General features: G+C 36.1%; 3 protein-coding genes across 3 annotated transcripts; 1 reads left to right on the top strand and 2 right to left on the bottom strand.

Annotated features, from left to right (window-relative positions):
• The first annotated feature begins 4,835 nt into the window (after nt 1-4,835).
• Nucleotides 4,836-11,072, top strand: LOC149741161 (4-aminobutyrate aminotransferase, mitochondrial-like). The gene is made up of 11 exons (XM_089893795.1): nt 4,836-4,931; nt 5,207-5,298; nt 5,547-5,576; nt 5,940-6,057; nt 6,901-6,950; nt 7,622-7,867; nt 8,271-8,465; nt 8,525-8,677; nt 8,737-8,904; nt 9,131-9,383; nt 10,299-11,072. The coding sequence occupies exons 1-11, from the start codon at nt 4,877-4,879 to the stop codon at nt 10,421-10,423; spliced, it is 1,485 nt and encodes a 494-aa protein (XP_089749921.1). The 5' UTR covers nt 4,836-4,876; the 3' UTR covers nt 10,424-11,072.
• Nucleotides 10,413-15,275, bottom strand: LOC149741160 (protein O-glucosyltransferase 2-like). The gene is made up of 10 exons (XM_089893794.1): nt 15,061-15,275; nt 14,527-14,732; nt 13,943-14,142; nt 13,599-13,676; nt 13,013-13,179; nt 12,443-12,680; nt 12,058-12,267; nt 11,504-11,593; nt 10,936-11,049; nt 10,413-10,586 (listed from the first exon to the last, which is right to left on the bottom strand). Exons 1-10 carry the CDS (start codon nt 15,225-15,227, stop codon nt 10,569-10,571), a joined length of 1,488 nt encoding a protein of 495 aa, XP_089749920.1. The 5' UTR covers nt 15,228-15,275; the 3' UTR covers nt 10,413-10,568.
• Nucleotides 15,276-16,196: 921 nt separating this feature from the next.
• LOC149741159 (bactericidal permeability-increasing protein-like) lies at nt 16,197-21,543 on the bottom strand. Its single transcript, XM_089887351.1, has 13 exons — nt 21,257-21,543; nt 20,963-21,071; nt 20,394-20,522; nt 20,248-20,338; nt 19,893-20,030; nt 19,394-19,457; nt 19,131-19,260; nt 18,401-18,539; nt 18,174-18,244; nt 17,693-17,834; nt 17,406-17,580; nt 16,726-16,802; nt 16,197-16,327 (listed from the first exon to the last, which is right to left on the bottom strand). The coding sequence occupies exons 1-13, from the start codon at nt 21,381-21,383 to the stop codon at nt 16,280-16,282; spliced, it is 1,440 nt and encodes a 479-aa protein (XP_089743477.1). The 5' UTR covers nt 21,384-21,543; the 3' UTR covers nt 16,197-16,279.
• Between the last annotated feature and the right edge of the window lie 640 nt (nt 21,544-22,183).

The raw sequence follows: 22,183 nt of genomic DNA, 5'->3' as shown, positions 1-22,183 counted from the left end.
AACGTATCAATATCTATTTCCGTATATCATATACCCTTTCGCACTGCACTAGGCTGTATTGCATCTTCCTGCGTCGAGTAGTTGAAACACAACTTCCTGTTTTGGGAAGCCATTGACTAGTTGAAACACAATAACGTTTCGGCACAAAGAACTTCAAGCCACCATGAATAGGCGCGTGCGTAAACCGCTTGCTTACTCGCAATTACCCGACAAGCATAATATGACATAACTAGTTTCTAATTGGTCGAAATAAAGCAGGCGTAAACGACAGGCAGACATGACCAGTTCTAACCGCTTCGATGCTGAATCGTCTGAAACTGGCCAACGTAATCAAGCTGTGAGCTTCTAAATTCCTCCTAAGTTCTCCTAATAATACCAACTAATATGCCGTAATAGCAAAGACAAACAGTTCGGGCCCGGTGCTACGTATAATACGTAAATCTATCTCTTACATTGCACAAGTTACTGGCCTTGATTTTGGTCTGTTATGTATTTCTAAGCACCGGATCCTTACTAAATTTCTTTACGTAAGAGATTCAAACGGCTTTGTATAAACTTGCTACAATACAAACTATGCTATAGTTTTCCTCTTTATCCCTGCTTTATAAACACCTCTATTTGCTGTTTTACACAAACAATCCAAGATAAAGGTTTACCCTATAAGGATACGTTGATGTTAAAAAGTCGTCATCCGTAAAAGCACATATTGTTTGGTTTTACGCAAAGCCTATACACAGGACAAGCCTGCATAAGGTTTATGAAACAGAATACTGGTGTTATAATGACTGCCCTTTCCCGGCCACGCAAGGATTAATAAGTTATTAATATAGCCCATATACGTATATGGGAGTCGTGAGGATACGGTTTTATAATTCTTGGAATTCTCTTTGTTTACTACTAAGTGGGACGGGGAAGGAGCATGGAAAATGTGTTTCATCTCCCTACTGTATATTAATATAAAGCCCATATACACGTAACGCATAGCAATACAACGCACCTAACGGCATAGATGAAATTTGTTGAAAGCAATCTAAGATAATGTTTTCATCAGCGTCGTCGAGGTAGTTCGCTTTGCTTCGCTCGAAATCGCAGAAAACATAAGCAGTAAAGCATGGGGTGTGTGGATTCATACAATATTATTCTTTGCACATTTATGTACGCTTCATTCAATAACTTTAATTTGTATATTTTTCTAATCAAATTTCAAAGAATAGCTGTAATAACTAATAACTTGATGTAACAAAATATAGGATATAGCTTTTCCACGCTGCTTTCTGCCAGTGTGTTATAAGCAGTGAAGCGTAGGCCTTCATACAATATTAATCTTTACACAATAATGTATCACGGTTCATTCAACCTTGACACAGGCATTCGTGATATGCTCTATATTGTATATTGTAAGGTGGAATAGAAACTTTAAACGTTAAAATATAGTCGCATGGGGAAACATGGGACACCTGTTCATTCTATTTTCTTGTCCCATTTGGTAGTAAACAAAGAACATTTAAAAAAATATAAAATCGTGTCCTCGCGATCCTCATGGACCGTTATTTGTTTAAAACACGATCAGAATATTTAGACGTTATGTGCTAAATGTGTTTCATCTTACCCCACATAACTATACAAACTTGTAAACATTAAATGCATGTTAACGTGCTGTAAGGTTGGGGCAATTAAAATGTTCATTATGTCCGTATGTTCGATCTCTCATTTTTTCCGAGTTTTGTCATGCATGTAATTGAACAACTACTTGTATTCGAATTGAACGACTACTTGTATTCGTTCAAAAACTCGGTCATACTTTTGCTAATTAATAGCTTATGTCAGTGAATGAATGTAACCTATTCTCACTTGGCCGGAAAACAACAGTCGTTATAACACGGGTGTTCTGTTTTATTTACCTTAAACTTACGAGTTACAACTTGTATGCAACTTTGTGCGTAATTGTTACTTTTGCATATAGCTAACAATAGACAAGTATTATGTAGCGATTTTACCAAGTATGACGAGATACTGTTGGCCAACACATACCACGAAACATTGGGTGTTTAAAAGGTTAACCGCATGTCTTCATTGTTCTTTGTTTGCTCCCTGAGCGCTGCTGGGGTAATGTGCCAATCCGACCGAAATCCATAGGGCTTAGACCCATTAAGTGCCAGCACGCTATGGTATACCTCACCCACATAGAATATAATGTTCTAAAGACTCTAACTACGGTACACTTTTAGGACATAATCCAAATATTCTGATCGTGTTTTAAGCAATTAACAACGGTCTATGGGAGTCTCAGCCCTCAACCCAGTCGTTAGGGTTGCCTATACATACGTGGTAACTCGTAAGCGGGCACGATGTGTTTTAGACAGAACACCCGTGTTATAACGAATGTTGTTGCCCCACCATGCGAGGATAAATAAGTTGCTTACGTTGTTACTGGCAACCAGCAGGCACGAGGTATATGAAACAGAGCGTTCTTGTAATAACTGCATTCATTGCTCCACCACACGAGGATAAACAAGTTATATTTTTCATTCTTTCCGCATATCTAACTTTGTTGGTAATTTTTGGTTCGGTGGGCTGGTTTTTAATCTCTGTTGCTGGCAATTTGAAAACCATATTGCGTGGCTATTTAGTTGGTGCATCTGCCGTTAGAGGAACATACACGGCAACAACGGTTGCAGCATCGGGAAACGAGTGACCGCTATACATGACATCCCATGAAACATACAAGCAACTTGGTCAAAAAGAAATCGATTTAAAATAACACAACAGTCATATTCAAAATTCAACTTTAAACCTTCTCGATTGGTTGAAAATAACCGTGTTTTTACCTCTAAACCAAATACGGAATGTGCTGGCTCGGCAATTCCGTTAAAGTATAAAAGTAGCGAGGGTTTTCGGATGTTTGTTTGCTTTGTGCCTGCTGTGGTAAACGGTCATTATTGAAATGAGGTCAATCCGATGTTAGGTCACCGAGCTATTCTTGCTCACGTACATGCCGACGGTCAATTTGAACAGTTTTACAGAACAAACATCGCATCGTGTGATCCTCAATGACCTCGTTGCTTACTGCATAACATACAACATGCGCTTCTATGACTCAAATAACGCCTGTGTTCGATACACAAAGCACTCCGGTAAAAAACACTTTTTAGGAGATTCTCTTAAATTCTTAGCCTGGCAAAAACACTTTTTAAGGGAATCTCTTTTCGCAAAACAACAGTTTTTAAGAGAGTCTCTTAAATTCTTAGCCTGGCAAAAACACTTTTTTAAGAGATTCTCTTAAATCACGACTCGTTACAGGTCTCTACCTCCTAAACCGTCCTCTCATAACTTTTGTCAATTTTTAACTCCGGAAATCGCCCACCGTATAAAAGCCTTTGAGTTTATTACACCAAGTCAGTTGCGGACAAATCAAACTGGTCAGTTAAATTTTACTTTGTTTTGTAGGTTGGGGTAAGATGGTACATGCTTTCATTCGCGTTTATCGTCCTCTTAGTAGTAGGAAAAAATAATATTAACATAATTATATAACAATATCCTCACGAGTCTAAAAAATCGTTTTGAATTGTTAAAGTTATTTATGTGCCAACGGCGCCCATCTTATCCCACCCTAATGCATACGCTGTAAGGAAGATGCGTTTTGTATTGCAGATCATTTTATATGAGTTGTATGAACAGCTAGCAACTTTTTGTTTAATTGTGTATTAGTTCAAAGTCGACAAATTCGGTTACTTGTTATACTAACGGATAAGCATAGGGTAGGGGAAGATGGGACGCCTTTTTGTTTTATTTTTTCGTCCCATTTAGTAGTAAACACAGAGCATTCAAAGAACTATAACTGTATTATTACGACTCCCATAGACCGTTGTTAATTGTTTAAAACACGATCAGGATATTTGGATATTATGTTTTAAAGGCGTCCCATCTTCCCCCACCCTACTATACATGATTAGAAAATCGTTGCCGCTATACACTTGGATATAATTTGTTACGCATATAGCCTAACGCTTGATTAAAATATTGAAACACGATAGTAATAATGCTATACATTTGTTATTGGATTAATCCTAAGTAAAATAAGGATAGAGAGTTTTGTGAACTGAGACGCTCGTTGCCAGCTTAGGTTTAAACTATTTAAATCATTTCGAAACGTATGAGTCGGTCCAAAGTATGAACTAAATCGTAAACGGTCAACAAGGTCATCGTTTATCATTCTTTGCAACATCACTGTATAAGAGCGTAGCGTGAAAAGTTTACGTAACACCAGATGATCGCCAATTTATACGCAGTAAACGGAGACCGCTAAACCGGCTGAAACTGGTTATTTCGTTCAATCTATCATGCGCTTTACGCACTGCAAAGCTTTATACATGTTGTAGCATGCGTAGAAAATCTTGTGCGAATTAAAAGGTTTATATCTGGTAAAGTTAGTCGATTTTCAGTTTTTTTTTGTTTAAACAGTTTTAAAATTTGTACATTTATTTGTAAATGTTATAGATTTTTTTTTACTATAATTGATGTTTTAATGTTGCGCAAACTACGTTACAATCTGCCTTCTGTTTGTTAGGCGGTGTTAAAATTAGTTTTATTTTAGAATATTTAAAAAACTTATTTTTAAAATATTTATATTTCAAACTTGTGCGATTTTTTGCGAATTTTTAATGCAGAATATGAATACCGTAAAAATATAACAAAAACTTTATAATGACTTATACAGATGTGATGTCGACACGCAAACGCGTTTTCCCCAAAAACAAACCGCTTTTACTGCCGTTTTCAAATGTATATGTTAAACCGAATGTTATAGTTAATCAAATTTCCTTGCTTTTCTAGATTATTAGTTAGCCAGAAACAAAAAGAGCTGTGTGTCAAAAATATGCTGTTGATAAGACGTGGAAACGCTATGGCTTCAACTGTCGCTTTGAGACATCGTAAGTTTTATTTAAAAAATATAAAACCTCGGGATAAGATGAATACAGTTAACATATGCCATATCATATACCAAATTTTCTGATCATGTTTTAAACAATTATAAACGCTCTTTTGGGGTCGTGGGTATACAGTTATATAATTTTGTAAATACTTTTTTTATTTACCGCCAAACGGGTCAATCAATAAAGACACACCATCTTACCCCAACCTATTATAGCATTAAAAAACTTGACTTTTTATAAAAAAAACTTGATTTTTCACACAACTTTCCCAGGTTCTACATTTGAACAAGCCAAATCTCATCCTCGAGATGTCGCTGTTTTATCCCCGGAAGTAAAGACCCCGATCCCGGGCCCCAAGTCAAAAGTTAGTCAATGCATATTTGCTGTTTATCTAATGTGAAGGTTTCAAAATTGTGTTTAAAGTACTGTATGGTAAAATGAATACTTTTTAATAAATTAAAAAACCGTGTTATGACGACTCCCATAGACCGTTGTTAATTGTTTAGAACACGATCAGGACATTTGGATATTATGTGCCAAACGTGTCTCATCTTACCCCACAGACTATACCATAGTTTATCTTTTTCTGTTTAAAAATTATTTTATTTACAGGAGCTCATGGGACACGTGCAAAACTTTCAGGTAAGAATTTTCTCAACCATTGATGTACGATTTGTTACAGACACGAAATGCACTCATTCTAGTAAACATTCAAAACTGTATCGAATCAGTTTATTTTTCAAAAAGTTTTTCAAAGTTCGACACCAGCACGCGAATACAGACAAACCATTTATTCAATTTATCAAACATCCAAAAGCAGATTGAATCTACTTGGTTTTTATAAAGTGCATTTGCAGTTTTTCTCCACAAAATGCTTTAAGACACTGTGTTAGCTCGTTCCCTGATGAAGTCTCGTCGGATGGCGGACGAAATCTTGAAAATAAACTTCGTTTTTATACCAGATGAGCCGTTGAAAGACTGATTTTAAATCGTTGGTTTTTTTAGAACACAAAGGCTCTGTCGTTCTTCTGCGACTTCGAGCGAAGCAAAGCGAACTACCTCGTCGACGCTGATGAAAACATTATCTTAGATTGCTTTCAACAAATTTCATCTATGCCGTTAGGTGCGTTGTATTGCTATGCGTTACGTGTATATGGGCTTTATATTAATATACAGTAGGGAGATGAAACACATTTTCCATGCTCCTTCCCCGTCCCACTTAGTAGTAAACAAAGAGCATTCAAAGAATTATAAAACCGTATCCTCACGACTCCCATATAGACAATTGTTTAAAATACGATCAGGATATTTGGATATTACACGCTAAATGTGTCCCATCTCCCTCACCCTACTATATATTCATATATCCTACAATATATTGTATTCGATATGGCTTACGCTATGTTACATAACAAGATATATCCTAACATGTATGACCAACGTGTACGAAGTATAATGCATGCATAATACGACCAAGCCATATAAACATGACGTATTGACACTAAACGACGTAGATTGACACAAATGACAAATGTACATCATAATATTGCCTGTCAATCGTATGAATGGGTTAAGTTTTCATTTTGTCGACTTGGTCAGCTGTAAACTAAGAATATTTAAATACCGAACCATAGGCTTTCGAATCTGAAGCAGCTTTGTTTATTGTTTAAAACACGATTAGGTTATTTGCATATAGTGTGCGCTAAATATGTCCCATCTCACCCATCAGTACTACGTATATGTATAGTAGGATGGGACACGTTTATGACGTAATATTTCAATATCTTGATCGTGTTAAAAACAATTGACAACGTTTCATGGAAGTCGTGAGGATACGGTTTTATAATTCTTTGAATGTTCTTTGTTTACTACCATGGGACGAGTAAATAGAATGAAAAGGTGTCTTATCTTCCCCCACCCTACTATATGACTAACATAGTTAAAACTCAATCACAAATTTGTACAGGTTACAATAACACAGAGTTGATCGCTGTTGGCAAACAGGATAACCTGCAAGTAAGAAATCTTTTTGTTAAATTGTAAATATCATGGTTAAAAGTTAAAGAGTTCACTGCTCGTCAGTCACGACTTTCAAAGTCAAAACACAGACTGGGGGAAAACGGGCAAACGTGATTCTTTAAAGCACGTCGTCTCATAACATCGTGCATCGAGTTCATCATGCCTTCTTAGTTCATGTTAAAGGAAACAGACTTGTGCTTGACAAACCATCTAACTTGCATAAGTCATTTAATTTGTCAAGGTTTCACGGGTCCAAGTCAAAAGTTTAAGAGACTTGGCATTTGCAATACTTGTTTGACCGTGCCGGGCACAAATGTACATTATGCATATCTTATGGAAGTATAGAATTTACCCATCTTACCGACAGTACTATAACCAAGAAGGGTCTAGTTATCGACGTTTAATAATATAGGGTGGGAAAGACGGGACTCCTTTAGCACATTACCTAAATATTCTGATCGTGTTTTAAACAATTAACAACGGTCTACAGGAGTCGTGAGAATACGGTTTTCTTTTAATGTTCTTTGTTTACTACCAAATGAGACGGGAAAATCGAATCAAAAGATGTCCCATCTTTCCCCGCGCGACCATATTTTATCCACATTTTAAGTGGGGGTACATTGCAACACTATATTTTTAACATTTAAAAATTCTACATATAACTTCAGAACCTTCTAATCAACCGGCCCGCTATGGTTACGTTTGCCGACATGAATTTCCCTCGCTTGGTGCACGATTCCCTACTGCGGGTGGCACCAGAGGGGTTGAGTAATGTTATTACGATGGGTTGTGGGAGTTGCGCAAATGAAAACGCTTATAAAGCAGCGTTCTTATGGTATATGCGGGATAGGCGAGGATACGAACTCCCACCTGCAGAAGATGACGAAGCTTATTCATCGTGTGTGATGAACCAGGTAAAATGATTGGAACAAATGTTAACGTTTATCGGTTATTTTAGACAATGTTTTTTTCGTTTTCTAAATGTTTTTTTTTCGTTGTTTTAAACGATTTTTTTGATTTAAGCGTTTAAGTTTATATATTATTTTTTTTATTTTTTGTTTTCAACGTTTTTTTTTTGCGTCATAAATAGCGAGCACAGCGCAACAGTTGGCAAACAAATGCGAAATTTTCGCGTGGAACGACTGAATAATATTTCCTTAACAGATGGTGTAGAAGCGAGAACGACGAGTGCCCGGGAGTTCACACCGTAGCTATGCATAACATTACGGTAAACTCTTCAACACTTCAAAAGAAATCGTAGCTTTTACAAGATATAGTGATTATGAATCAGATTTAACTTGCTTTTGTTTTATGTAGGTACCAGGATCACCTAAGTTATCCATGTTATCGTTCGAGGGCGGTCTGCACGGGAGAACTTTGGCGGCTTTAAGCACAACCCATACAAGGCCACTGTTAAAGTTGGATATGCCAGCTTTTGATTGGCCGATTGCTCCTTTTCCAAAACTTAAATATCCGCTAGAGGAGCACGAGAGCGAAAACGCCAAAGAGGAGGTTGGAAAATAATCACGTGATTTGTAAATCGGTTCTGATTGGTCGTCGTTGATATTCAGGCTCGCTGCTTGGCTGTGGTCGAGGATTTAATCACTGAGTGGAGCAAGAGAGCACCAGTAGCGGGGATCGTGGTTGAACCGATTCAAGCAGAAGGCGGCGACAACCACGCATCTGACGATTTCTTTCGAAAACTTCGAGAAATCGCGCTCAAGGTGAGAATGATACGCTCGCAAATATTTTCATGTTCGTCACATGATTGTTTCGCTTCCAGCACAATGTAGCGTTCGTAGTGGACGAGGTGCAAACAGGAGTGGCAATAACGGGAAAGTGGTGGGCTCATGAACACTGGGGGTTAGAGACACCTCCAGATATTGTGACCTTTGCAAAGAAAATGTTCATCGGCGGTTACTACTTCAATGACAAAGTGAACTGGAAAACGGTAACTTGACTTTGCCGTATCGATATTTATGGATGCTTGGCTTAAGTAAACTGCACGAAATTTGTGTCTAGACATTATGGCCTTAAGTTTGTGTCTAGACCTTGTATGGACAGGTTTGTTATTGAATTGATGTTTTCGAATCTTAAAACACGTCCAAAACTACAACATCCTAATATATATTACTGCGGTTATAATGTCGACGTTTTCTAACTTAAACTTCTTTTAGCCGTCTCGCATCGGCAACACATGGATGGGCGACCCAGCTAAGCTTCATCTGCTTAAGAAGACAATTGAGATTGTGAAGGAGCAACGTTTAGAGGACAACGCTCAACACACGGGGAACTATTTGACCGAAAGTCTCAAGAGCCTGGAAAGCATCCACTCAACGGCGCTAGAGGGTAGCCGGGGACGAGGATTGTTTTGTGCGGTTGACGTCAACGGATCCAGAGATAAAGTCGTTAAAGAAATGCTCCAGAGAGGTTAGGTTGTTTTATTGAATATGGATTACCGTGGTAGCTTGTTTATGGTATGTCAGTCCTGGCTTGTTGCTATGTCTTTAGTTTTTATAAGCGCATTTTTGTAGCATTATGTCGTGAACATTTTATATCATTCACGACATATAGTAGGGTGGAAGAAGATGGGACACCTTTAGCACATAATATTAAAATATTCTGATCGTGTTTTAAACAAATAACAACAGTATATGGGAGTCGTGAGGATACGGTTTTATAATTCTTTGAAATTTCTTTGTTTACTACCAGATGGGTCGAGAAAATATAAAGGTGTCCCATCTTTCCCAATCTTACTATATTACACCTCTTACGAAAATAGATTTTAGTTTTGTGACGGATACGTTGGATGTTGCGGACACTTAGCCGTACGGGGACACTTAGCCGTACGGGCAAGTAACATACATGGTAACTCGTAAGCTGGCACGAGGTGTATTAACACCTGTGTTATAACGACTGTCGTTTTCCGGCCACGCGAGGATACAGTAAGTTACATTACATTACTTAGGCGTACGGGCTTGTCACAAAATTCGACGACCGTTATAGAAACTGTATTTGTTTATATCGCAAATACCGAACACTGACTGGTATGCAGCCATTTCTGTTTATAACTAATTAAATTTGTTTGGTTGGATATTAGTATTCTGCGACCTAATTGATAGGGCATGCGTTTTATAAAAATACGTTGTCACCGAAGCGTAACAAATTGAGTTTAATGATTGTAACTTGTCCCTCGTATGGTCCTAAATTTAACTTACTTTATCCTTTCCTGACCTGAAAATGACAGTCGTTATAACAGTAGTATTATGTTACCACATATGTAGCGGTGTGGGTTTATATATTCAAAATAAGTTTCTGAGACTGAAATATGTAAATATATACAAGGTGTTCTGGTCGGTGTAAGTGGGGCAAACTCGATCAGATTCCGACCCTCGCTTATTTTCACACCTACCCATGTCGACATCGCTATGGATAGATTAGACCAAGTGCTAACCAGTGTGAAAATATAACCGATTTATTTTGGTATCATATCACAAAAACTGATTGACAAAAACTACTGATTGGAGCGGTGTTTATGGAAGACATGATTGCACCAACTTGTTTTGCATAAATTCGTGTAATATAGTGCATTGTGTATTGTTTAATTAATCATCTTTACAACTCTTCTTTTCTCTGTAAACAAAGTTCACTGTTATTTAAACGTTAACCTGAAGTGTTTTATATACAGAATAACTCAAGAATAACATCGTACCAGAAAACGTTTAAATTTCAATCAAATATAATACATATTTTCTGTAGCCACTCGGGGTAAGATGGTCACTGTTTCATTTTCTTCTTGTATAGTCCCATTTAGTAAACAAAAAAGTGTTTGCAGAATTATTAAAGTTCCAAAACATAAATATGGGATTTTAAATGAAAACAGTATCCATCTTACCACACAATGTACGATACAATGAAAAACTTAACATAAAAAAACCGTAACATAGAAAACCTTAACATAACATCTTATTTAACAACAAACCTCGTTTTTCTTTGTCTTTTTGCTCTTCTTGCACTTGCAGGATGTTTCAGGTTGTTCCACCTTTTCCATTGTGTTTAATATTTTCACAGTTCCATTTTGACGCGCAGCAAATTCCTGAAATAAACATCAATAATTTATTACTGAACACTTATTTTGTTACGAAAAAATCGCAATTTTTATTACGAAAAAAATCGCAGCCATTTTATTTTTACAACGCAAAAAACTTTCGGAATTTTTTATAAAAGATTTTGAATTTGAACAGATGTGTTATTTTATCTTTGATATTCAGCAAACATAAAACTAAAACTATAAATAAGTCGGAAGATTTTGTATCAAATTTTTTAAGTTTCCGTATGACTTTCTTGTTTAAATCAGTTTATAATGGGCCAACTTTGGCCTAAATTCCACGACCCATGGCATGCCTAGCTGTAGTAACCCATCCACAAACAATATAATGTGCAAGGTTGGGGTAATAGGCCATCTTGGTGGCCTAAATCGCTGGTTCCATAGAGTTCCATGCTGCAGGATAGCAACTTTCATAACCCTATGCAACAGACACACCACATACCCTGAACAGTGCAGTATGATAGCAGAATATATCAGCGGGTTTCAAGTTAGTTCGGGCGTATTCTGTTGCCGCTCGCTGGATTTCTCGAGCCTAAGAAAGAGGGAAAATTACAGAAAAAAGTTATACACTACAGCTCATATATATAAAATATATAAAACATTTCACAAAGAGCTTTTACTCTCAAACATAAACAGTTAAAATGCAGCTAGGAAAAGATTTTTTTTATGTAAAGACAATATTACAGGAGTCAGTTAATATCCTAAAGTTCTCAGTTTCAGTTACTTTACTGTGCTACTCAACTGTTATTGTATGTGTTACAATGTTAAATATATAAAACAGAAACAATTCTTAGTTTTTTTTTACACAAACCAGAAGATACAAATTTATGCAACAAAAAACTAAGACTTTAAACTAGAGACATCAGACGTGTCTCAGGTTTTTCTGCCCTGATAACGGGCTGTTATTGTATGGGTTACAATATTACATAAACATAGAAATACTGCTATATTTTTGTCAGTATTTTGAAATATAAACCAGAACCCAACTTGATTTACCTTTTTCTCATTTTTCCTCGCCCATTTAACTTGTTCCATTACATCGCTCAAGTCATGCTTTAATGGAACATAATGTTTCCACGGTTCAAGGTCTTTGTAAAAGTGTTCGTAATATTCAGATTCTTGCTTGAACACCAAAGCATCTCCAACAAGTAGATAAGGGAATCTATAAGCTGCTACTGTCCCATCAATGTTTAGCTGATATTTGTGCTGAAAAAGCAAGAAAAACAAACAAATATGAATGAATGAATGTAACTTTCTTTATCCTCGCGTGGCTGGGAAAAGGACAGTCGTTATAACACGGCTGTTCTGTTTGATATACTTTTTCCCAGCTTCCCAGCTTTCCCAGCTTGACAATTTATACACAATCCACTTAGTTTCTCACCTTGAAAAAGTCGAAAAAAGAAATCGGTTTCACACTTTTCCCATATTTGGTCTCATCTTTTTTGAAGAAGAAATAGTTAGTAATGGCTGCATCTATGAGATCTGGATTTTTCACAGACATTGATGCGAGATCCAAGCGCTCTTGTCGACTGTCACGACCACGGAAAAATCCTTTGGCAATTTTCTTTCCCCACCGTGGACCTGTGTTTGCTTGCACCGAGAACATGTCAAGACTAACCCTGGAAAATGTAAATAGAATTGTTGGATCTTATGCTAAAGTTGTATACAGACATTTTAGGGGAAAAAGATGTTAATTAAACTGGTATTGGTGCAAAAATGTTTCCATTCTATGTAAGTGAGATCCTAGTTTAAAAACCTAGTACTTAGGCTAGATTTTGCCCATTATCCCAAATCTCTGACAACCCTAGCCTAACGGGGCAGGGCAACGACAGTTTTTAGATAAAAGCATAATACTATATTAGTGTCAGACTGTCAGACATACGTTTGGTGTCATAACATTAAGTTTTCGAAATTTCTTCCATAAAATCCATACAACATAAGCTATATTTACCTTCCTAGCATTTCAAGGACAGAGTTTGTGATGTCATAAGTGGGTAGTATGATGTCATGAGTACCATCTGAACCACACCACGATATGATTGGTAGAGGGTCGTCATGTGACTTTTCAAGCGGCCAATCACCGAGGTTGGTGAAAAATTCAAAATCTGGAAGTTTTACCTGAAGTACATAGAAATTGCAAAGTCAGAATTTGGTGCTATGAAAATGTGACGGACAAAATCAAGTCCAACCAATTGTTTAATAAAAGATACATTTTGCCTAAATGGCATCGTCAGTCTCTTATTCAAATAGAGATAAGTTGAGTCATGACTATTTTTAAGGTTGTAATAGATAAGGTAACTCTGAAAGGGTCAGGCCAATAGCTACTTTACTTAAAAGCATCGGAGCCACAAAGTAGGTTAAAAATGACATGGGTAGATAATTTTCTTTTCTTTATTTCAAATTTTTTAAAACACATAAAAAGCCAGAAAAGTTTAATTTTGGAGCAACAAAAAGAAATATAAAGAAAAACTATGTCAGTTAAAGATTGAGGCCACAAAAATATTCAAGACTTAAAAATGCTGAATTGAAAAACTTACCTTTCTGGTTAAAGAAAGTAGAGGAGCATCCATGAACATTTTAAAGTCAGTGATACTACCATGACATTGTCTGTATACCTGCATAGTTAAACAGATCTGTGTCAAATAATGCATATATAGTAATATTCCTAAAACGAGTTGCTTAAGGATTTTTACCAGCGGTTTATTGAATTCGTGAGGATACGGTTTTATAATTCATTGCATGTTCTTTGTTTACTACCAAATGGTACGAGAAAATAGAGCGAAAAGGTGTCCCATCTTCCACCACCTTACTATACAACATAATACATATAGATATAACATTAACATATAGATATTATATATTATGTATATATATTTCATACCTGGTTATTCACCACAGCATAATGGCAAACTGAATGATGTGGCGTGAAGCGTTCAACTATCCGCTTTGCAAACGTAGATAACTCGATAACTTTGTGCGGTTTAAGATCTTCTTCTATTTGTCTGTATGTGGGAGGGCATTGTAAAGCTTTTGTCCATTGTTTCATTGGTAGTGGGCAGTTACATTCATCTCCATAAACCTCTGTGGTAATATAACATGGTTAAGTGTGTGCACAATTCTTGGTAATTTTATGCCTGTTTAGGTGCATTTCCAAGTATGACATGACATTTTGAATCTATGTAAACTGATAAAATATTAAAACAAATTTTGACAAAGAAGGTAGCCTAATGTCTATATATATATATATAAGTGATGACTTTATTGTGTAAACCGCTAATTCTTTCACAATAAATACAATACTTAAACCAAGAAAAATAAAGACTTCCTTTAATGAGTAAAGAGAGCCATTCTAGCGCTCTTTTGTGACTTTTCAACTATATACACATGTCATTTTGAATCTGGGTCAACTAGCAATACATAACTTAAACCAACAAAAACAAAGATTTAGGCAGTAGGCAGTATTACCCTTTAATGAGTAAGGTGAACTCGCAATATGTTTTCCTTCATGTTTAACATTAACCACAAGTTGCCCTCCATGATCGTACATACGGAACCGACCGATGTAACTTCCATTATGAAGGTTTAACACTTGCACCCAAGCGCGAACTCTGCCCGCATCCTGATCATGAACTGTCAATTTGAAAGCATCGTCTCCAAGATCCTTCTTAATGCTGTTGAATGAATGAAGAACGTAACTTACTTTATCCTCACGCGGCCAGGAAAACGACAGCCATTATAACACAAATGTTCTGCTAACTTACTTTTCCTGGTGGAAAATGGAACTATAGTAGAAGGCTAACTTCTTGACTGATAAGCCAAAATTAATTCAATTGAAGGCAAGTAAGATAAAACGTTAGGAAAAAAACGGTTTTTGCAGTCTATTTTTCATTTTTAGCAGTACATTTTATATCATTTAAACTAATCAAATAGGTTCATTGCAGCCATTTATCATTCAGTACTTTATAACAGTGTATACTTTATAATAATTTATACACTTACGCTTTATTTTTCTTGTCATATGCATGTATGAATAAGTAACGCACTGGAAGATTAGCATTGTTAGTTAAAGCTGGTCCCCAAACTTGTGTGTTGGTGTGACTTATCTCACTGGATTGTACAGGGTACAGTAGGTAAAGTAAAAAAGCTATATAAAAAAGATACTGCATTTTCTACACTCTATACAGAAATGACTCTAAAAATAGGAAAACGTTTGAGTTGAAACAGAAAAAGATAGGTAAAAGTTAACGGAGATGGTGTTTTATAATTAGGCATCGGTAGAACGGCGATTTATAATGCGCAAGTATAAGCTAAAGACAAATAAAGGAATATAAGTATTAAGTAGGCTATCATAGTATAACAATTGCAGATTGTAAACCTAAAATTAATGATATTACGTTAAATTACGGTTAAATAAACTTAAAAAAAGATACGCTTTGTCTGATAGTTTTGCATAAAATAAACCAAAATTCCTAAATGTTTTGTTTTTGAATTTTGAACGACACGTAGGACTCTCGTAAATGGGTATTCCCCCACAGTGTCTTTATAGATTATGCTAATTTTTTCTTCTATGCGAGGAGCTTAGTTGTTTTACGTGACACGTCGAAAATAATAAAGCACACTAAACAGAAGTTAATACCGTCGGTTGCTACTTTATATAACATTTATTTTACAGCATATTTTCGTCTAAGATAGCTAGGTATTTAGCTATATCTCAACATTATAGTCGGGTGGGGCACGATGGAACACTTGTTCGTTCTATTTTCTCGTCCAATTTGGTAGTAAACAAAGAACATTTAAAGAATTATAAAATCGTAACCTCGCGACTGCCATAGACCGTAGTTAATAGTTTAAAACACGGTCAGGATATTTAGATATTCTGTGCTAAAGGTGTCCCATCTTCCCCCACCCAACTATACATTTCGTCCCTGCTTATAGTAGCCCAAAGCTCTAAACTACTGGTACGGTTTGTGGCGGCTTTCACCTAATATGTCGCTTGTTGAGCTGGATTTCAACTTTGTTTGCTTTACGCCTTTTTTCTTTTTTTTTCTGTACCGATACCGCCAATTTGGAGCAATTACCGTAATTGCTCCTTTGCTAAAGAAAACACTAGCAGACAAAATTAACAAGACCTGACATGCAGTATTAAGGTTAATCATTTATTAATGTTTTGTAAAGCGTCGACGGTATACGTGTGTCACCACGCCTAATCATCGATGTTCTAGTTCTCGAATGCACCTTCCACGTTCCCGGATATTTCCATAGCCCCCTGTGTATAAAGGTTTCAATATTCTGTTACTTCAGCTACCAACTAATGTAAATAATCTTTCAACGGAACATCTGGTGTAAACATGTAACTTTTTCCCGACCATTCGTCCGCCATCCGGCGAGACTTCATCATGGAATGTTTGTCCGTTAAAAGAATATCTAGAGGTTTTATGAACTGTAGTATCGTAGGGTGGGGTAAGATAGTGCATGTTTTCATTCTGTTTTCCCGTCCCGTTTGGTAATAAGCAAAGAAAATATTTACAGAAATATGTAACCGTAGCCCGCGACTCTATACATAGTGTTGTTAATTGTTCAAAACGTCATCAGGTAATCTGTAATTTAGGTGTTAACGATATCCCATCTTACCCCACATTAGTACATTAAAATACTTGCATGTACCTGGAGCATTGAAATTTCAAGATTGGTGTAACGGAGCCCGTAAATCGGTGGGATCTCAAAACCAGTAAAGATCACACCTGTAAAAGATATAATAAACACATCTGATTTAAATATACTGTAAGGTGGGGAAGACGGTACACCTTTTAACTCCATTTTCTCGCTCCATTTAGTAGTAAACAAAGAACATTTAAAGGGTTGTAAAACTATATTCTCACGACTCCCATAGACCGTTGTTAGTAGTTTAAAACACGATCACGATATTTGGATATTATGTGCTAAAGGTGTCCCATCTCCCCCACCCTACTACATACGGTATTTGAATAAATATTACTTATTTATTTTCTCGTGCCGTACAACAACATTATATCTTATAACATGGATGTTCTGTTTCATACACCTCATGTCCGCTTACGAATTACCACCTATATAGCTTTTGTTTTATGGCTAACAATTTGTACAAGCCATTATAATCGTTTATGGTCAATTGCCTTGTCCAAGGACTCGTAGCACCAAAAATGATGGCAGGAATATTAAACCAAGTTACCCACGGTTAGCATGCGTGGTAACTCGTAAGTTGGCTCGAGGTGTATAAAACAGAACACCCGTGTTATAAAGGCTGTCGTTTTCTAACCACGCGAAAGTAAAGCAAGTTACATTCATTCCCCCAACAAAGTCCTTACTGTTTAATGTCGGTATAAGTTGGTTTTGAACAACTATATTCAGCAATGCCTTAAACCCAGGCAAGTTAACTGAACCAACTGTGCTTCTTTGAATGCTTAGAGTGTATTCAACTGAAGTGATCTGTGCTTGAACAGTGATGCCTGATGCCGACGCAGTTCCATGAAGGATCGAATCCTATAAGTGTTGATGAAAACAACAATACATAATGATTTAGGTGCTAGATGTCCCATATTACCCCACATTTCTACATAAAAAGCGGATTTAAATTAATTAAAACAATACTTACAGCGTCTATAACGAGAGCAGCTTCCAGCGTCCCTGTGTTGTTCACCAGCATCGTTAACTCCAGTATTCCTGCAATTGCGACGCCCGATTCGGCAATTGTTACATTTGGGGGGTTTAGCACGGATAGCATAAAGAGCATGGGCCTGGGAATGAAATGTAAATATTTAGGTGGTAAATCGCGTATTGTAAATACATAAGTGGTAACTCGTAAGTGACCACTTGGTTAAGGCATGTTTGTGGGCATATGTGTCCTTGGACAAGAAACCTATTGTATTTGTTCCAACCCAGTGGTCACTAATGCGGATTGTTTAAAAAGTCAACAGTCGTCCAAAAGTACGTGGTAACTTGTCAGCGGGCACGAGGTGTATGAAACAGAACACCCTCGTTATAACGACTGCTGTCGTTGGTGTCCATGCGAGGATCAATAATTTACTTTAATTCATTCGTGTGTAACATCAGTTTTATATAGAAATGTTTCATACTTAGTTCCATAGTTAAGAAATCCTGGAATAAAAATGCTCAGTATTCTATGAGAATATATATAGAAAACAGTCTATGAGAGTCGTGAGGATACGGTTTTACATTTTTTTTAATGTGCCTTGTTTACTACTAAATGGGACGAGAAAATGGATCTAAAATGTGTCCAACTTTCCCCACCCTACTGTAAAACATAATTTTATTTATATCTGTTTGGATATAGAAAACTTACCTGCCGTGGAGAAAGAGCCAGCAACCCGTTATCGTACATGGAATGTAGCAAAGTATTTGTAGCGTATTCGCCAACCATCATTTTAAGCATTCCGTTTGAATTTGTAAAATGGGGAAGCGGTGTTCTTTGAAACGTGTAACTGTATATAGTAAAATAATCTCAAATTGTGAATGTTATAACATTTTTGTAAAAATATATGGTATAGTACTGCATTTTTCAAAAAAATTCGTGGTCGTAAAAATGGGCCAACCAAAACGTATTAACATTTTCTGTATTGCTGGGTTTATAATTGCATATGTACATGTGCATATGTCAAAGATATGTGTAGACGTTAATTAAGCAAACAACAATGTTTCTTTGGTTTTACCAGCTTCAAATACGGTCTAATTTAAAGTTTCGGAACTGCACATTATTAAACACGCCGTGTGCTTTTAAATTCTCGGAGTTCGTTGATTATTGCGGCTCCTGTAGCTGTGTTTATTAGGCGTGTTTTCATGCTGCGCTCAGCTGCGACTGTTCAGTTTCAATCGTATAATGACAGTGTATTTCAACATTGTTTGTGATAGTATAGTGTAATTAGAAAAAGAAAAACTAGTTAGACAAAAAAAATCAGAGCTGCATAGGAAGGTTTAGTGATATGTTTATTATAGTATAACTATAATACTGTATAGTCGAAACCAAGGAATGCCACGTAGGATAAAGACTATGAACAGTAAGTTTTTTGCTTTACCTTACTCCTGGATCATTCACTGGGTAGCATTTTCCATTCAAACCAATCTGTAGACTTCCATAGGTTACCGAAGGAGGGCCATACGCTGATATGTCAACACTTATAGTTGTGGATAACGGTAAGCCGGCAGCTGTAAATCAAATTTAAAACCACTCAGTTTTTGTTAATTTGTTACAGCCTATATAGAGTATTAGGATTTCGTGTAAAGATGCATTTCGTAACTTATCATATAGACGACTTTAACACTGTGATATTGTACTTACCAATGCTTGTTGCAATGAACCTGTTGACGTTTCCTATTAAGAAGGCATCGGTTCCGTTGCAAACCTATGCAACATATTTTAAATACGTTGTTTATATAAAGTAGAATAGGGAAAGACGGGACCTTTAGCACATAATATCCAAATATCCTGATCGTGTTTTAAACATTTAACAACGGTCTATGGGAATCGTGGGGATACGGTTTTATAATTCTTTGAAATCCTTTGTTTACTACTAAATTGGAATAAAAAAATAGAATGAATAGGTGTCCCATCTTCCCACACCTTACTATATTATATATTTGTACCGTTTTCTGTATGGTAGTTATATTTTTATGAATATATTTTAAAAGATGCACACTCATGCCATTGCTAATGTTTGCAAGCGTCGAAACCGCTTTTTTAATGTTCTTAAACGGTGGATTATTTATCTCTCTAATACCAGCGTAGTGCGTATATAGATAACTGTGTTTAGTTTACATGCCTTAATGTGTCAACTTACTACAGAAGGAATAGCTTGTTTTAAATCACTTGCAATCATCGTTTTAAGATTGCTTGTATGACTCGCTGATAAAGTTGGTGTGATTGCATTAATAATAGGTTGCCCGGTTGGTTGTACAGTACAAAGATGAGTTGACGCCTGTTGCATGAAAACTACGTAAACACCTATATAACGCAAATACAACAGCGAGTAAAAGCCAATTCCAAACAACTAGGATAATTATTAAAGTAAAAAAAAGATGTGCAGGGTTTAAAAACCATTTCAAAGTGATTAAATACATTTTGAAAAAGTATTTGAATACATTTAAAAACATTTCATGAAGTAAATATGAAAACGTATGATTGTAAAGACTTACCACAAAAACACCATTAACGTTGTTCAGTCTCACCAACTCGGCAATATTGATCGATCCGAAGGTAAAAGATAGGCTTCCGGCGGACACAAGGCTGAAATTTGTATTTGTTTATTTTAATTTTTATTAAAGTGTATCGTTGATTATACCTGGTGCATGAGAAAACCACGTATGTTCCTTGTAGATTAAGAGTCAATGTATTGGAATGAAATGAAACGATGTTTGGTGAGATGCCATGCAACCCGGACTGGCTTATTCCAATCGATGATACAGTAATGCTGTAAAGAAATACCTGTCACATACTGGACGGAGGTCCATAACTCGGATTTTAAATGTTCAGAAAGTTGTTATTGCGTTTTTTAACTATTAAACGGTACTAAATTTGCTGTTTATATTTTACTTTTATTATATTACAAGTATGTAAAAAAAACATTAAATGAAATATAATTATATTATCTCATTTACGAATAAAACATATTTAGTAGGGTGGGGGATACGAGACACTTTTAGCACATAATATCCAAATATCCTGATCATGTTTCAAACCAAAAAAAGGTCTATATGGTAGTTGTAAGGAAACGGTTTTATAATATTTTTGAATGTTCTTTGTTTACTGCCAAATGGGACGGGAAAATAGGTTGAGAAGGTGTCCCAATTTTCCCCACTCTATACTATAGGCTACCCGATAAGATATTTTACTTTTCATATAATTTCTTACTTGGTAAGGGCGTACGTATAAGTGTCTGATCCAACATTGTAACAGTGTTGAACATCGCTAAAGTTTAGTCTGGCGTTGCTTTCCACATAGCTGACGATTTGGTCTTTCACTGTAAGATAATCCCGTATTGGTACCAAAACTACACTAAAACACAATATAAAACGAGCAGCAGTTAAAAAGCTAATGCGCACGAGTTTCAATTTCGGCGTAACTTTTTTACTCTGTCCTAAAACGCTATAGAACGGCAACACGTTCAAAACAGTAGGTTTACCGCATTAGTTAAAATCCGCTTACCGAAATTATACAAAGCTGAGTTCCCTTTCAATCGAAGTCCCGGGTTGTCACATAAATATGGAGGAAGTAGCAGAACAATTGCTACAAGATATTTAAGTATCATTTTAAGCAAACCAAGGTAATACATGCTCAAACTATTGCCGCTATAATTTTACAACATTCCTTTAAAACGGAAGCTCTATTATTCATAAAACCGTATTCCACGACTAACATAGACCGTTGTTAATTGTTTAAAACACGATTAGAATATTTGACTTTATATATGTGCTAAAGGTCTCTTCCTCCACCCTACTATATGTCTTCATATATTAACTGTTCCTATATATCTACGTTAAATCTCAAAAGCAAAATTGGTTCACCAGTTTTCCTCCATATGCATGTTCAATCAGACCCTCTAGGCAATGAATGTTTGCACCAACTGATACGCAACGGTAGAAATAAATTTTGCATCCCGAGGCAAAATTCCAAGTTGAATTTATTTGGATTAAAATCTGCACTTGTGCTTGTTTTTGAACTCGTAAATGTCAGCTATATGGACATACAGTATATGTAATTTGTATATTTTTATAATCATCTGCTTTAAAGACATATAATAGGGTGGGGGGAGACGGGACACCTTTTATCTCTATTTTCTCGTCCCGTTTAGTAGTAAAAAGAACATTAAAGAAATTATGAAACTATATGTCCATAACTCCCATTGACCGTTGTTAATTGTTTAAAACACGATTAGGATATTTAGATATTATGTGCTAAAGGTGTCCCATTTTCCCCCAACCTACAATATAAACCTTGTTGTAGCGCGCGTGTTTATACCAACTTGCAGTTTTGTTTGCAAAACAGCCATCAGAATGTTGTATAGAATATTTGTGTTTGGTTTAAAATAGTGAGGGAATAAATGTAACGTAAGACACAAGTTTTTAAGTAGTT

This window comes from Ciona robusta, chromosome 1, assembly GCF_009617815.1.
Source record: "Ciona robusta chromosome 1, ASM961781v2".
Taxonomy (NCBI): Eukaryota; Metazoa; Chordata; class Ascidiacea; order Phlebobranchia; family Cionidae; genus Ciona; species Ciona robusta.
Note: the sequence above shows the minus strand (reverse complement) of the source record. Positions and strands in the feature narration are given on the sequence as shown.